At 48.5% G+C, this 15,843-nt stretch overlaps 1 protein-coding gene across 1 annotated transcript in view; it reads left to right on the forward strand.

Annotated features, from left to right (window-relative positions):
• The window catches only part of HEPACAM (hepatic and glial cell adhesion molecule), a 74,886-nt gene that overhangs the window by 43,622 nt on the left and 15,421 nt on the right, over positions 1–15,843 (forward strand). The window contains exon 3 of the mRNA XM_073320913.1: positions 2,907–3,188. Coding sequence (XP_073177014.1) covers positions 2,907–3,188 — 282 coding nt within the window. The remainder of the gene's footprint in view (positions 1–2,906; positions 3,189–15,843) is intronic.

The following is a 15,843-nucleotide window of genomic DNA, read 5'->3' on the forward strand; positions in this document are numbered from 1 at the left end:
CCTTTGGAAACTACACCCTGAGGAGAAACCCATTGTCTAGGACTTAGCTATTCCCATATCAAACCCCAAACTGTATAAAGGAGGGACTAAGCTTTGCATTTGTTCTTGTTCTGGGAAAAAGGAGTTTTGAGCTTGTAGCCACACAAAAATTTTGTTTGAAGGACTGTTTACCTGTCTGAGCCCTTGAGGGGTGATCTCTGGTAAGTTTATTTGTAGGTTCTTGTACTGTTTGTAACATGTTTTCTCTATAATGCTTTCACTTTAAGAATAACTATGCTTAGAAAGAGCCCTGTGTTAACTTAACCGTGGCAATTACACTGTTTGAGGAGAAGGCAAAGCAGGCCTGCTTAGACAGTTTGGCTTGCTGGGGAACTCACAATATAGGCAGGGGACTGTGCAGCCTGGAAATATGCCTGTCAGGAGGAAGAGAAACACAGGGCTCTGCCCAAGAGATGTGATGCCTGGGGAGCTGGAAGCCCGAGGGTGGGTGCGCTTGGTGGGCCCTAGAGGGGGGAATGTAGGTGCAGTTGCTCTGACCTGTGACAATTAATAGGCATGTTGCTGGTCGTGCTGGTTTGCCAAATACTGTTTATGTCAAATGTGTACATTTTGACAAAACCCCGCAGAAAACATGTCGTCTGCCATATTCTTTCCCATTTTCAAACATTTTAATCTCAGGGACTTCCAAACATTTGTTTTCAATTTTATTTTATAGGTTTTCCTCGTTTCCGTAGCAGCAGTGCATAATATGAATTCCTACTACTCCTCACAGGCCGTACTATGGCATAACAGTTGAAATATCCAGTTCTTTTTATTTTATGTACGTCTAAGATTCTTGCAGGCAGCTGCCACTTGGTACAGATTGAACCATCTTATCTTTTTTCTCGATTGTAGTGTCTCCCGTTTGTGCTGTAATGAATGGAATAGTCTGCCACTTGGACATGAATCGTTACGCGCTCCGACCAGAGACGTTATGAAATAATGTAAAAATAATAAAAATATAAACATGAACAAACCATTAACAGTCTAAGCAACATTTCACAATTCTGAAATGCAATTTTTCTGAAACTGGAAATGTGCAGAAATTCTGTTTTGCCGGAAATTTGGAAAACATTTTTCAGTCCAATTTGGAATGAAAACAGATTTTGAAATGTCCAAGTTTCCTGCAGAATGGAAATTCATTTTGATCAGCTGTAGCTGCTAGCAAGATCCCCATATGAGCTGATCCACATTAAGAACAAGTGACGTACGCTTATTTGTGCAATCACTCAGTTTGTGGAGCTCTATTGTTATTTAACCTGTGGATTGTGGTAGTGTCCATAGGTCCCAATCAGGCCCCACTGTGCTAGGGGCTGTACAAACACAATGGAAGACACAGTCCTTGCCTGTATTACTGGCTGCACACAGGTTTGTAGTCATTTTTAAATGTAAAACCCTGTGCTACGGAGGGACGCTCTCAAACCTGATTTAGAGCTCAAACAGCCCCAGCTCTGGTCTGTTAGCCCCAAGCTAGGCACCTCCTGCTGCAGGGACTTGCAGTGTGAATCGCGGTCCCTGCTGCATTGCCAGGCATCTGGCCTCGTCATGGCTGTGCCGGGCAGGCCTCCATGGGGCCCCTCTCCCAGCCTGGCTGTGGCCATGTGCCCGGCTTGCTCCCTGAGTCAACCCCCTGCCCTGGCTTCAGGCTGTATTTGGGCCTGCTGTCTCCACCAGCAACATCCAGATGTGCTCTCCCCTAAGCTGGTGCCTCCTCCTGCCAGCCCTGCCAGCCACTTGGGTAGGGCAGCGCTCTCGCTCTGGATTGGCAGCACCCTCCTCTAGTGAGAGCTTCCTTAGCTCCTGTCCCTGTCACCCATCATGTCAGACAGGGTGATTGAGGGAGGGTGGGCCGTGGCATGGGGCCTCTGTGGCTGCCACAGACCAGTGTTTGGTTAATGTCACTGCCTCCCAGCACCAAGTGTGGGAGGGGAAACCTCTCCCTGAGTACGAGGAGCTGGGATTTCAGCCGGCTGATTAACAGGTCAAGGGGCTTTTGCCATTACCAGTACACCGTGAATGGAATCCCGGCAGCAGCTGGGGACAGAGGGCCGTGGCCAAACAGCTACAAGGCGGAATGAGATGGAGACGAGGGTTTATGGGAGAGACTCACAAACACGCCTGCTAACCCCTACGGAGAGGAAGGACATCCTTGTGGTTTAGGTGCTGGGCTGGGACCCCGGAGCACTGTGCTCTGTCCCAGCTCTGTCATAGACTCCCGGTGTGACCTTGGGCAAGTCCCTTAATCTCTCTGGGTTCAGGTCCCATCTGTAAAATGGGGAGAGAATGACCCTCCCTTTGTCTATTAGAGGGCAAACTCTTTGGGGCAGGAGCTGTCTCTTCCAGTAAGTGTCTGTGTACCTCCCAGCACAATATGGCTCCACTCTCCTTTGGGGTCTCTGGGTGCAGACAAATAATGACATGGGAGGACTGCTAGAAAACTCAGCAGCGCTTTGCAGTCAGAGTTTGCTGAGTCCCACTCATTTGAGCATGGAGGACAAGGGGATTCACTCTTCTTCAGTGCTCCTCCATGGCCAGACCCCCTGACTCTTTCGTGGCTTTGTTGCAGTACGGTTGATTGTCGGGGGGTTGGTTTTATCGTCAGGGCTGCCACATTCTGCCTCCCTAGCATCTGGCACTGCCTGCAGCAAAGTCAGAGCGTTCACTGAGTCTGAAAGAAAACCCCAAAGAACCCGAAAATGGCCAAGTGCAATCAATGAGCAGGACTCTGCTGCTGGCTACACCAGTTTCTCCTCAGGCCAGGAATGGGGAAAGATATTGGAGCAGGGGCAGGGGTTGAAACACTGCGGGGAGGTGCCGTCTCTTTCCTAGTGCTCATTAGAAGTATTTTTATTTTCTTTTTCTTCTAGTTCCAATTTCAAAGCCTCACGTTGTCCTTGCATCATCCACCGTGCTGGAGCTCAGTGAGTATTTCACCCTGAACTGCTCCCACGAGAATGGTACAAAGCCTACCTACACCTGGCTGAAGGACGGCAAGCCCCTCAGCAACGACTCACGGCTGCTGCTCTCCCACGATCAGAAGGTGCTCACCATCACAAGAGTCCTCATGTCTGATGATGACATTTACAGCTGTCTGGTAGAAAACCCCATTAGTAGCGGGCGCAGTGTCCCGATAAAGCTGACGGTGTATAGTAAGTATTCCAACGGCGCGGACATGTGAGGGAAGGCATAAAGTTCGTGTGGTGCCATTGTCCATTCCACGTGCTGCAGAAACTCTCCAGCCTGGCACACACGGGGAACACATCATGGTGATTTCAGGCAGGGCACGTTTAAATCCAATGAAAAGCCCTTTACTGGTGATTGCTCTGTATTACTAAGATTAGTTAATTGTTACAGGAAGTGACTGAGTAATTGGTAGTTGCTGATACCAAATGATATAACTACTTGTGTTTTCTCAGGGTTGCATAAAAGCAGTAATTATCTGCATGTGCAGAGCCCACGGTGTGTGGGGCCAGGTTCCCACTCTGGGGTGGCCAGGTTCCCACTCTGGGGTGGCCGATCTTTTAGAAGGCTTTTGCCTTCTCACTGTATCTGAAATAGCCACTCTCCGATTCTCTGTGGGTGAAGTGTAGGTGAAATCCACCTGCCATCTGCAGCTAGAGCATGGCATGGCAGTGCAGCCTTCTGAGGCCACTGGGCCAGTCTCTGAACTGCAGCCCCTGCACACTGACTGCCTGGAGAGATCCCGTGGTCCATTCCTTAGTCCTAGCGCAGACCACTCTCGCCACTGCCCTCCACACAGCGCCTTCCTGTGGCAGAAAGAAGGTGCCAAGCGACCACTGTATGGCCACTTCACCCTTCCCTCTGGGCAGCCGCAGTGCAAGGCACAAGTGTTGTAGAGATCCTTACCCTCTCCCAGTGCATGAGAAGTGAATGATACTGTCTCAGTACTAACGCTTACAAATACTTTCTGTGATCTTCTCTTGGGATAATACGTTCTGCAGCTGAAGTTAGCCTATAAACTCCCCAGTAGTTAGCACTGGTTGTTTAGTCCATGTTAAAAAATTCCTACCCGTGATTTCTTTGAGAAGCCCTAGTGTGACGGTGCTTTGGAGCAGGGACTTGAAATTTGGCAGGGCGGCAGCCTTTGGGTCAGGGAAATGGCATTTGCTGCCCCCATATAATAATACCCAGATTTAGCATCTGAAAATCACCGTTTGCACATGCTCACCAGGCATCTGTTAAGACAAGTAGTGAAATCTCAGAACAGTCCATCACAGAGCGAGCTCCAGCTCAGGGCTGCCAGGCTGAGCCGGGCTCTTCCTGCAAATGCTCCTCCTGGTCCGTGGGGCTCAGTGTGGCATCGGGCACAGGAATTGAGAGCAGGTAGACCCTCTGTCCTGTGCTTGCTGCTTCCCTGCGATGCCCAGCAGCACTGGGGGCCAGGGGCCGCAGGGAAGTCTGAATGCATGGGACAAGGCCAGACTGGGGACAGGGGGTTGGAGATGCATGGAAAGGGACAGAGACATTCAGTGTGCGGCCCTGTCTCACCTGCTGCCACCATCCAAACCTGGCACTGATGAGGCAGTTCCATGGGGCGCCCATCACTGTTGTATCTGAGCCTCACAAACATCCAGGGCTTTGTTTGCACTGTCTGTCAGGCGCCCTGCAGGCTCTATCTTCTGGGAAACGTTATATCCCTGATGGGGCACGCTTCATAGAATCTCAGGGTGGGAAGGGACCTCAGGAGGTCATCTAGTCCCGCCCCCTGCTCAAAGCAGGGCCAATCCCCAATTTTTGCCCCGCGATCTGTAAATGGCCCCCTCAAGGATTGAGCTCGCAACCCTGGGTTGAGCAGGCCAATGCTCAAACCACTGAGCTATCCCGCCCCCTCACTTCCCACTGCGTTCAGACAAAGGGCTAGGCTGCATTGCTGGGCACTGCCCGCACTGTACTGCTACTGAACTCAAACCTCTCCCTAAGTTAATAGAGCACTAAAATGCGTGCAATTCCCACCCCAGTCCGTGATGCAAAACCCAAACATCAGCCAGTCTGCTAAGGTCTCTCCTGTCACGTTAACAACCCAGCTGGTCCCAAAGAGTGAAATGTTGGTTCCATGCTGGAAATGAGTGAGGGTGAGAAGGCAGGAATCTGTGTCCTCTTTAGCCTTTAAACTCTCTGAAGTGGGGAAAAGTCACTGACGTGCTGAACTTGTCCTCAGAGCTGCAGGGCAAATAGAGTTAAATTAGATGCCTTTCTTCGTTTGTCACAACTCCTTTCTTTTCTGTCCCTGTAGCTGGGATACAAAGCCTGATTATACCTGTGCCAGAGAAATGCAGTGTTCAAAGAGGGGGGCTCCTGCCTGGTCCTATCTGTGGACGAAGGGCCTGCAGAGTTCCATGGCCCTGACACCCTTGCCTGTGTCATGCCCTCTGGACCCTGCATAACAAAGTGCCACAGTTCTGTCCTGCCAGGCCAACAGTGCCTTGTGTCAGCCTGGCGGTGGGGCCAGAGCCTATCCCACCTTTGTAATTACAGGCTCCAGTTATAAATGGGGTTTAATACTGGACCTATGCAGAATGTTTGCAGGTGGGTGTGAGGGTGCCAGGGTGTTCTGGGTCTGATGCTCATGCAGAAGTATCCTAGCCAATGAAATGCTGCTCTTTATAGCCAGGGCTGGAGGAACCAGGAGAGCTGGCTGTATTTTAAAGAATCCTTATTGAGGTTACAGGGACAAACCATTCCGATGTGTAGAAAGAATAAGTAAATATGGCAGGCGACCAGCTTGGCTTAACAGTGAAATCCTTGCTGATCTTCACCACCAAAAAGAAGCTTACAAGACGTGGAAGATTGGACAAATGACCAGGAAGGAGTATAAAAATATTGCTCAGGGATGCAAGAGTGTAATCAGGAAGGCCAAATCCCACCTGGAGTTGCAGCTAGCAAGAGATGTTAAGAGTAACAAGAAGGGTTTCTTCAGGTATGTTGGCAACAAGAAGAAAGTCAAGGAAAACGTGGGCCCCTTACTGAATGAGGGAGGCAACCTAATGACAGAGGATGTGGAAAAAGCTAATGTACTCAATGCTTTCTTTGCCTCTGTCTTCATGAACAAGGTCAGCTCCCAGACTACTGCACTGGGCAGCACAGCATGGGGAGGAGGTGACCAGCCCTCTGTGGAGAAAGAAGTGGTTCGGGACTATTCAGAAAAGCTGGACATGCACAAGTCCATGGGGCCGGATGCATTGCATCCGAGAATGCTAAAGGAGTTGGCGGATGTGATTGCAGAGCCATTGGCCATTATCTTTGAAAACTCATGGCGATCCGGGGAAGTCCCGGACGACTGGAAAAAGGCTAATGTAGTGCCCATCTTTAAAAAAGGGAAGAAGGAGGATCCTGGGAACTACAGGCCATCAGCCTCACCTCAGTCCCTGGAAAAATCATGGAGCAGGTCCTCAAGGAATCAATTCTGAAGCACTTGGAGGAGAGGAAAGTGATCAGGAACAGTCAGCATGGATTCACCAAGGGCAAGTCGTGCCTGACTAATCTCATTGCCTTCTATGATGAGATAACTGGTTCTGTGGATGAAAGGAAAGCAGTGGACCTGTTGTTCCTTGACTTTAGCAAAGCTTTTGACACGGTCTCCCACAGTATTCTTGCCAGCAAGTTAAAGAAGTATGGGCTGGATGAATGGACTATAAGGTGGATAGAAAGTTGGCTAGATTGTCGGGCTCAATGGGTAGTGATCAATGGCTCCATGTCTAGTTGGCAGCTGGTATCAAGTGGAGTGCCCCAAGGATCGGTCCTGGGGCCGGTTTTGTTCAATATCTTCATAAATGATCTGGAGGATGGTGTGGATCGCACCCTCAGCAAGTTTGCAGATGACACTAAACTGGGAGGAGATGTAGATAAGCTGGAGGCTAGGGATAGGATACAGAGAGCCCTAGACAAATTAGAGGATTTGGCCAAAAGAAATCTGATGAGGTTTAACAAGGACAAGTGCAGAGTCCTATCATTAGGACGGAAGAATCCCATGCACCACTACAGACTAGGGACCGAATGGCCCGTCAGCAGTTCTGCAGAAAAGGACCTAGGGGTTACAGTGGACGAGAAGCTGGATATGAGTCAACAGTGTGCCCTTGTTGCCAAGAAGGCCAATGGCATTTTGGGATGTATGAGTAGGGGCATTGCCAGTGGATCGAGGGACGTGATCGTTCCCCTCTATTCAATATTGGTGAGGCCTTATCTGGAGTACTGTGTCCAGTTTTGGGCCCCGCACTACAAGAAGGATGTGGAAAAATTGGAAAGAGTCCAGCGGAGGGCAACAAAAATGATTAGGGGACTGGAACACATGACTTATGAGGAGAGGCTGAGGGAACTGGGATTGTTTAGTCTGAGGAAGAGAAGAATGAGGGGGATTTGATAGCTGCTTTCAACTACTTGAAAGAGGGTTCCAAAGAGGATGGATCTAGACTGTTCTCAGTGGTAGCTGATGACAGAACAAGGAGTAATGGTATCAAGTTACAGTGTGGGAGGTTTAGATTGGATATTAGGAAAAACGTTTTCACTAGATCAGATGAGCCTTTCAGATGATGCTATAACCTTGCACCGACCTCTGTGCTGCTCATCTGGCATCTCACCCACCAGGAGAGGAATCTCCTCCACTCACGATGTTAAAAATGCAGTATTGCCAACCTCAAACATTCAGAAATCATGAGCTGGCCTCAAACAATCATGAGATTTTAAAAAAAATACATATTGGGCTCTTTTCCGTGGCCTTAGAAAGTAACCTTGAGTGAGCTAGAAACTTACTCATTTAAACATGAAGGCTGAGATTCTCATGCCATCACTTGACTCCAGGAGCTAGGGCTTTAAGAAGAATATCAAAACAGTGGCAACCATTCTCCTTGAGGCCTGCTATGCTTTCCTCTTTGCTTTCCCCTCTCTCAAACACCTCTCTTCAGCCTATATGACTAACCCTGGCACAGCGCAGTGCTGCAGGGCAGCCTGTTATTAGCTGTATCTTCCCAGCTTGCAGTGTAGATCTTGAACATTTCCAAGTCCCTCTTGCAAATGTCCTTGAACATCAAGCTAAGCCGGCCCAGTAGCCTTGCAGCGTCCACAAGTTCTCCATACAGGAGATGCTTTGGAATGGGTCCATCATCCGTCTGATGCAGAAGACCAAGGCAACGGAGATGTCTGTATTTGAGATTAGTGATTGGATTTGGCAATTTTGCTTTACTTCGGAGTCAGGAACTCTGCTTTCCCACTTAATATTTAGAGCACAGTATGGACAATGGCTGTGCACGGTGTTTAGTCTTCTTTATGCCTGTTGTTGGAGGTCCAGGTCTTGCCACCATAAAGCAGCATGCTTGAAACACACATCTGGCAAACCCATACCTGGGTGGTCAGTGTTAGTTTCCTGTTATCCCCCACACACTTAGTCAGTTGGCCAAATATAGGTAGGACCTGCCTTCCTGATGTGAGATTTAAACTCTTCATCTAGAGATAAGTTATCTGATACAGTTGATGCTAGATAGCAGAACCTTGTGGCACGACTTTTAGTGTGGTGTTAGCTGTTGAAACTTCTGGTGCAATCAACACACCATATTCATTGTCTTCTTTAGACTGATGGTTAGTCCAAATGTGTCACAAGGTAGCAAAAAGCTATTACAAAGTTGTAGAAGCACCTCTTCACTTTGTGGGATGAGTCCTGCATTGCTGGCAGAAATAAATTCTCTTATCAGCAGGTGTTGGACTTCGTTGTTTGCTCTTAGGTGTGCAATATTGAAGAGTTTTTCCCATTTGATCTTGTATGGAGAGGAGAAAGCATGACAAAGTAGCAGACAGAATAGACCAAAGAGTGTTGTGCCAAAACACATCCCTGTTCGAAATTACAGGACATTTCTGATCTCTCAGATTGATCACCTTAATACTAGAGTGTAGCCTTCATGCCATCATGGAAGAATTGAATCTGACTGAGGAGGACTGGGGGGCAACCAGTTCTCTCTGGCAGTTGAAAAAGGCTTGTTCTTCTGACCAGGTCAACACCATTGTAAGATCTAGGAAGGCGAAGTAGAGAGGTTTTCCTTGTTCTTGATGTTATTCTTGCCTTAGTGTGAAGACCATGTTGATAGTAGATCTACCAGCATGGAAGCTGCACTGACTCTGTGGATATGTTTGTTCAGCCAGAACTTACGTGTTGAGAAAGACCTATGCAAATGCCTTGCCAGCAAGAGCGAGGAGACAAATTCCTCAGTAGTGGTGGCAATTACTACGATCTCCTTTTGCTTTATACAATGTTGTGATGTTGGCGTCCTTCATGTCAGTGGTGCCCCTCCTTCCCTCCAGGAGCCAAGCAAGACATTGTGTGGATGTTTCAGCGCAACTTGCCCTTGTTTCAGTACTTCAGCTGGAATTCCATCTCTTTCCGCTGCCTTTCCTGCTGCTAGGAAGGTGAGTAGCTGCACTAGCTTATTTTTAAACTGTTCTGTATCAAGCTGTTGGGTGGCCTGAAGCTTGGGGGTTGCATTTAGTGCTGCTTCAGAGACTGTGGTTTCACATGAATCGATTTCGTGATAGTGTTCAACCCATCACTGCATCTGTTTGCTCCCGTCAATGGTGATGTCTCCATTAAGAGATTTGAATGAGGCAGCCTTTTTGGCTGACGGACCTATTGCTTTCTTGATTGCATCATACGTACAAGCATCCATTGAGAATGGAGATCTAGGAGGTGTCTTCTCACACAGATTGAGCCAGTATGATTTAGCACATTGCCTTGCTGCTAGTTGCATTGTTCTTTGGCCACTCTGCGGTTAGCCCGTCTCTCAGGAGAGGAGTTCCCGCCATGGTGCAGATATGCTGTGTACTTTGATTCAATAACTGGAAGCATTTCTTCAGAATATGCGTCAAAGCAGCCTTTATCTTCTACAGTCTTTTTACCAAAAGCTACCATTGCAGCTATGTGTGTGTTCATTCTGAGTGTATTTATGCTGCATCAGCATTCAGGAGAAGTGCAACTGGTGACATAGCTTACAGGAGATTTGCAGTAAATTGGAGACATCTTTCTTGGTCTTTTGTGTTGTTGATGTTAATACATGGGCAACAGTTTTGCTGGGTATGATGGAATTTCCATAGTGAAAGCCATATATTGCCACATACTGTGAAAACCGTGAGTCTGGAGAACATCCTGTAGATGTTTTCTGCAGGTGACAATTAAATTCAGTCAGTGCCAACATCTACATCTGGGGTGTCTCCACAAGACCGTCCAGCAAGAGACTGCCTTGGAAGTAGGTATCGGTCATGCACAGTCCTCGGGGGTGCAGAGCTCCGGCCTTTGCCCATTGTTGTTCATTTTCCCCCCTCCATGGTGGCCAGTGCATAGCACCTACATCTTGTGACCTGAGCTGACTCTGGTGTTGAAGTCTCTCACTAGACAGAGTTGCTTGCCCAGTGGTAGCTTGCTGATGGCACTGTCAAGCTGCGGATAGAACAAGTGCTTCTCTTCAAAGTTGGAGAGTGATGGAGCAGATATACTAATGATGTTGGCAAAGCCTCCTGGGGCAGATATTCTTAGTGGTACAATTCATTCTGATGTTGCAATGGGACATTCAACCAGGGATACTACTGCATTTTTGACTGCAAAACCCACCCCATGTTCATGGTGGTCTTGTTTGCTTTTTCTGTGCCAGAAGAAAATATAATGCCTCTGGTACAGAGAGCCTGTAGTTAGTCTGGTTTCAGAGAGATGGCCTACATCGATGGCAGACTTCCTATTGTCACTGGCCTCCTCCAGATCATTTAGCATATCAGAGCACATTGTCCTCACATTCCAACGAGCAAGTTTGAAGAAGGTGGCCATTCTACCTGAATGTTCAGTGCGGATGCCTCGGCAGACAGAGGTGTGCCTTAGAGTGAAAGTCCTCCTCTTGGCAGCACTGACTGCACCCAGAGGCTTGGAAGACCAAGATGTCTGGAAGCCAGCACAGCTGCAGGAAATGCCAGGGGGCAGAGCTTTTGCTCAACTAAGAATTAGCTGCAAAGCAGCAGCACCAAATGGAATTACTCCTTCACGGATATTGTTTTTCATTCCAACTGGTATCAGGCTTACCTGCTACAAGACTGTGGTTATTGCAAAGACATGCACCAATTATCACAGTAAATTATCATCAATTATCAAGATAAAATTGAGAGAGTTGGCAACAGTGAAAGTCCCCCCTTGCAGGGGGGAGTGGCTAGGAGAGAAGTTCATGCTCTGTTACATTTGTGGTAACACTTGAGAATTTGTGCCTAAACGTGGTGCCCAAATTTTATAATCGTAGGTTTCACACGTGCAGAGGAGCTGAGCAGCCCATCCTCAGCTGAGATTGATATTTGCCATAGGTACAAATGAAAATCAGGCCCTTGGTGCTTCCCAGCGGACTCCCAGTTAGTGATCGCTGAGACAAGCAGATGAGCAGACCCATAACCTGTGTAGCAGAGCTGGGCAAATCACTGATTTTTCAGTTCACTGGCAGGTCCAAAAAATATTTTTTTTAAAAAGTGGTTCGATCCAAACCATATCCAAAAACTTCTGAAGTTTTTGGTGAATTGGCAAAGTCTGCTTTGGAGCCAAGGAAACTTTTCATTTGACACAAACCATTTTGTTTCTGGCAATTTTTAAAAGACAAACCAGCACAAACCAGCTGGAAAGCCCCCACTTCTATCTCCAGTCTTAGGGCATTTGGGATGTGGGAGACCAGCATTCAGGTTTCAGAGCAGGGCTTTGAATGTGGGTTTCCAAGCACTGCGGGGAGCTTCCTGACCATTAGGCAAATGACTGCTCTAAGGTGGGGATCCCTCAATCTCTCCTCTTGGTGCTGTTCTACCGTGCAGGAACTAGTCACTGGGCCAGAGAGAGTGAGAGAATAAATGACTTTATGGTCTGGTGTTTAGGGCACTCATCTGGGAGGTGAGCTGCCCAACTGGCTCTTTAGTTATTTATCCAAAGTGGAACAGCTTCAACGGGCCCGTGTGAGAGCCCCAGAACCCAGCCGTTAGAGTGCTCGCCTGGGGGCTGGACCCACATTCAACTCCCTGCTCCACAGCAGGTCAAGAGGGGACTTGGACCTGGGTCTCCCACATGCTAGATGAGTGCCCTAACCACGGGGCTAAACGTTGTCAAGTGCGAGTCTCCTCCACTACCACTTTGTGAACAGTCCCAAAGTCCCCTTGTGATTCTAGCCCCCCAAATAAGATTTTTGGCCAGAACGAGTCGGTGAATTCACATCAGATTTGTTGTGAAATGGCGTTTTTCAGTGAATAATCTATTTTCCTGAAAAAGTTTGCCCAGCTGAGCTCTGTAGTCTTGTCCTCTCAGCCTGTCTCCACATCACGGCTAGACTTACTGGCCTACTCTTGGCACCCCTCTGGAACCCAGAACGTTACAAACACGGTAACTAGCTCTGGGAACATTTTTGTGAGCCAGCTGTTTTCAGAACAGTTTATAACTCTGCAATCGCTAACTCCCAGCGTGCATTGCTCAGAGCGAAGTCTGCGTATCCCACACCTGTCAGTCCTTGCTGAGCGGCCTGGAGGTGAGCTCAGGTGGGGCTGAGAACAGCACGGGATGTTCCGTCACAGGCATGGAACGAGAGGGAACCTATCAACTGGCTGGAGCGCTCAGAGCAGCCATGGCACAGGGGGGCCACCCTGCAGCCACGCAGCCTGCAGACTGGCCTGAATTCAGGTGGCTGGCTGCTGCTCCACTGATCTTTCCTCCCGCTCCTCGATGCTGAGTCTGAGCCAGTCGGTGATGTTCCTGCACAATAAGCAGCTCACACTCTCAGCCTCTGGTGTAACCCGGAGGGGGCGGGGGGCAGGCGGTTCTCAGCAAGAGGCCCTGGTCACACCACAAGGCCAGTTGTTCTGCACTCCCCTCCTGAGGGTGAGGCACAAGCTGGTTGGTGGAGAGGCAGAGGCCTGGCTTGAGGTGCTGGATGAACCCAGGGGCTTCAGTCCGCCGGACACCAGTCCCAGACTGTAGCCATGTATTACAGCGAGTGTCCATATGACCAGAGCATTGGCCAGAGGGCTTGTAATCAGTCGGCAACATGGCTTTTACAGAGCAAAACAAAATCACCATGTCCTGGGGCCTCCCTCTGGCCCAGAGCTCAGCTGGGCACCCACCAAACCAGAAGCACCCAGCACCACTGGAAACAGCATGAACATGGGCCATAATTGGCCACCTGCAGCCTGGTGCCCAGAAGATTAGCCCTGCCAGGAGCAGGAGCGTCAGTGCAGCATGGGCATTTCTGCACAGAGCCCATTTCTGAGTCAAAGGCGTTGGGGCTGGAGCACATAGACCAGGGACACTCGGACTGTGGCTTGGGAGCCATGAGGGGCTCTTTAATGTGTCTCCTGTGGCTCTTTGCAGCACATGTTATTGAAACACTGGGTGACTGGATTATTAACCAGTCTAAACTATTAACCAATCAGGAGGCTTTTACTGTGTTATTAGCCAATTGTAGTTGATAAAATAATAATACTTGGTCAGTCATTTTGCTGTGAGAATAATCAATCCATATATTATTTATAGGGCTGTTGATTAATTGCAGTTAACTCACACAATTAACAAAAAAAATTAAGTCATCGCAGTTTTAATTGCACTGTTGTACAATAAAATACCAATTGGCATTTATTAAATATTTTGGATGATTTTCTACATTTTCAAATATACTGATTTCAATTACAACACAGAATACACAGTGCACAGGGCTCACTTTATATAATTATTTTTTATTACAAATATTTGCACTGTAAAACAGTATTTTTCAATTCACCTCATACAAGTACCATAGTGCAATCTCTTTATCCTGAAAGTGCAGCTTACAAATGTAGATTTTTCTTGTTACATAACTGCACTCAAAAATAAAACAATGTAAAGCTTCAGAGCCTACAAGTCCACTCAGTCCTACTTCTTGTTCAGCCAGTCGCTAAAACAAACAAGTTTGTTTACATTTACAGGAGATAATGCTGCCCTCTTCTTATTTACAGTGTCACTCGTAAGTGAGAACAGGCATTCACATGGCACTTTTGTAGCTGGCATTGGAAGATATTTACGTGCCAGACATGCTAAACATTCGTATACCCCTTCATGCTTCGGCCACCATTGCAGAGGACATGCTTCCATGCTGATGATGCTCATTAAAAAAGAATGTGATTGTAGGTCCTCTGCTCTGTTTTACCTGCACTCTGCCGTATATTTCATGTTCTAGCCATGTCGGATGATGACCCAGAACACGTTGTTCATTTTAAGAACACTTTCACTGCAGATTTGACAAAACGCAAAGAGGGTACCAATGTGAGATTTCTAAAGATAGCTACAGCGCTCAACCCAAGGTTTAAGAATTTGAAGTGTCTTCCAAAAATCTGAGAGGGACGAGGTATGGAGCATGCTTTCAGAAGTCTTAAAAGAGCAACACTCTGATGCGGAAACTACAGAACCCGAACCACCAAAAAATAAAATCAACCTTCTGCTGGTGGCCTCTGACTCAGATGATAAAAGTGAACATGTGTTGGTCTGCACTGCTATGGATCGTTATCAAGCAGAACCCATCATCGGCATGGACGCATGACCTCTGGAATGGTGGTTGAAGCATGAAGGGACAGATGAATCTTTTGTGCATCTGGCATGTAAATATCTTGAGATGCCGGCTACAATAGTGCCATGTAAACACCTGTTCTCACTTTCAGGTGACATTATAAACAAGAAGTGGGCAGCGCTATTAGGGTTGCCAACTCGCTAATCGCACAAAACCGAACACCTTTACCTCTCCCCCTGCCCCACCCTCACTCACTCCATCCCCCCTCCCTCTGTTGCTCGCTCTCTCTGACCCTCACTCACTTTCACCAGGCTGGGGCAGGGGGTTGGGGTGCGGGAGGCGGTGAGGGCTCCAGCTGAGGGTGTGGGTTCTAGGGTGGGGCCAGAAATGAGGGGTTCAGGGTGCAGGAGGGAGCTCTAGGCTGGGGCAGGGGATTGGGGTGCAGGAGGGGGTGAGGGCTCCAGCTGGTGCTGCAGGTTCTGTGGTGGGACCAGAGATAAGAGGTTTGGGGTGCAGGAGGGGCACAAGGTTCTGAAGATTCAGAGCATGCTGCGCAGCGTGGACAGGAGGACGGTGAAGAAATCTGGCAGCATGTGACCTCCAGACGAAGAAGGGGGAACGTCCATGTACCAGCAACGCGGATACAGGTAAGTAACCGTTTTCATGTTCTCTCCACAGGTACCATTGCGGGGAGTGGCCCAGATGATACGTCTGGGGGAAGGGAGCAGAAGGAGACTCCACCAGTTGAAAGGCATGAGATGCACTGTCCTAAGGTTGGGGGTTCCACGACCACCACTCCCAAGAGAAGGAGGCGGGTGGTGGTGGTCGGGGACTCTCTCCTCAGGGGGACTGAGTCATCTATCTGCCGCCCTGACTGGGAAAACAGAGAAGTCTGCTGCTTGCCAGGAGCTAAGATTCGCGATGTGACGGAGAGTCTGCCGAGACTCATCAAGCCCTCGGATCGCTACCCCTTCCTGCTTCTCCACGTGGGCACCAAGGATACTGCCAAGAATGACCTTGAGCGGATCACTGCGGACTACGTGGCTCTGGGAAGGAGGATAAAGGAGTATGAGGTGCAAGTGGTGTTCTCGTTCATCCTCCCCGTGGAAGGAAAAGGCCTGGGTAGAGACCGTCAAATCGTGGAAGTCAATGAATGGCTACGCAGGTGGTGTCGGAGAGAAGGCTTTGGATTCTTCGACCATGGGATGGTGTTCCATGAAGGAGGAGTGCTAGGCAGAGATGGGCTCCACTTAGCGAAGAGAGGGAA

Source organism: Lepidochelys kempii, chromosome 22, assembly GCF_965140265.1.
Source record: "Lepidochelys kempii isolate rLepKem1 chromosome 22, rLepKem1.hap2, whole genome shotgun sequence".
NCBI classification, from domain to species: Eukaryota; Metazoa; Chordata; order Testudines; family Cheloniidae; genus Lepidochelys; species Lepidochelys kempii.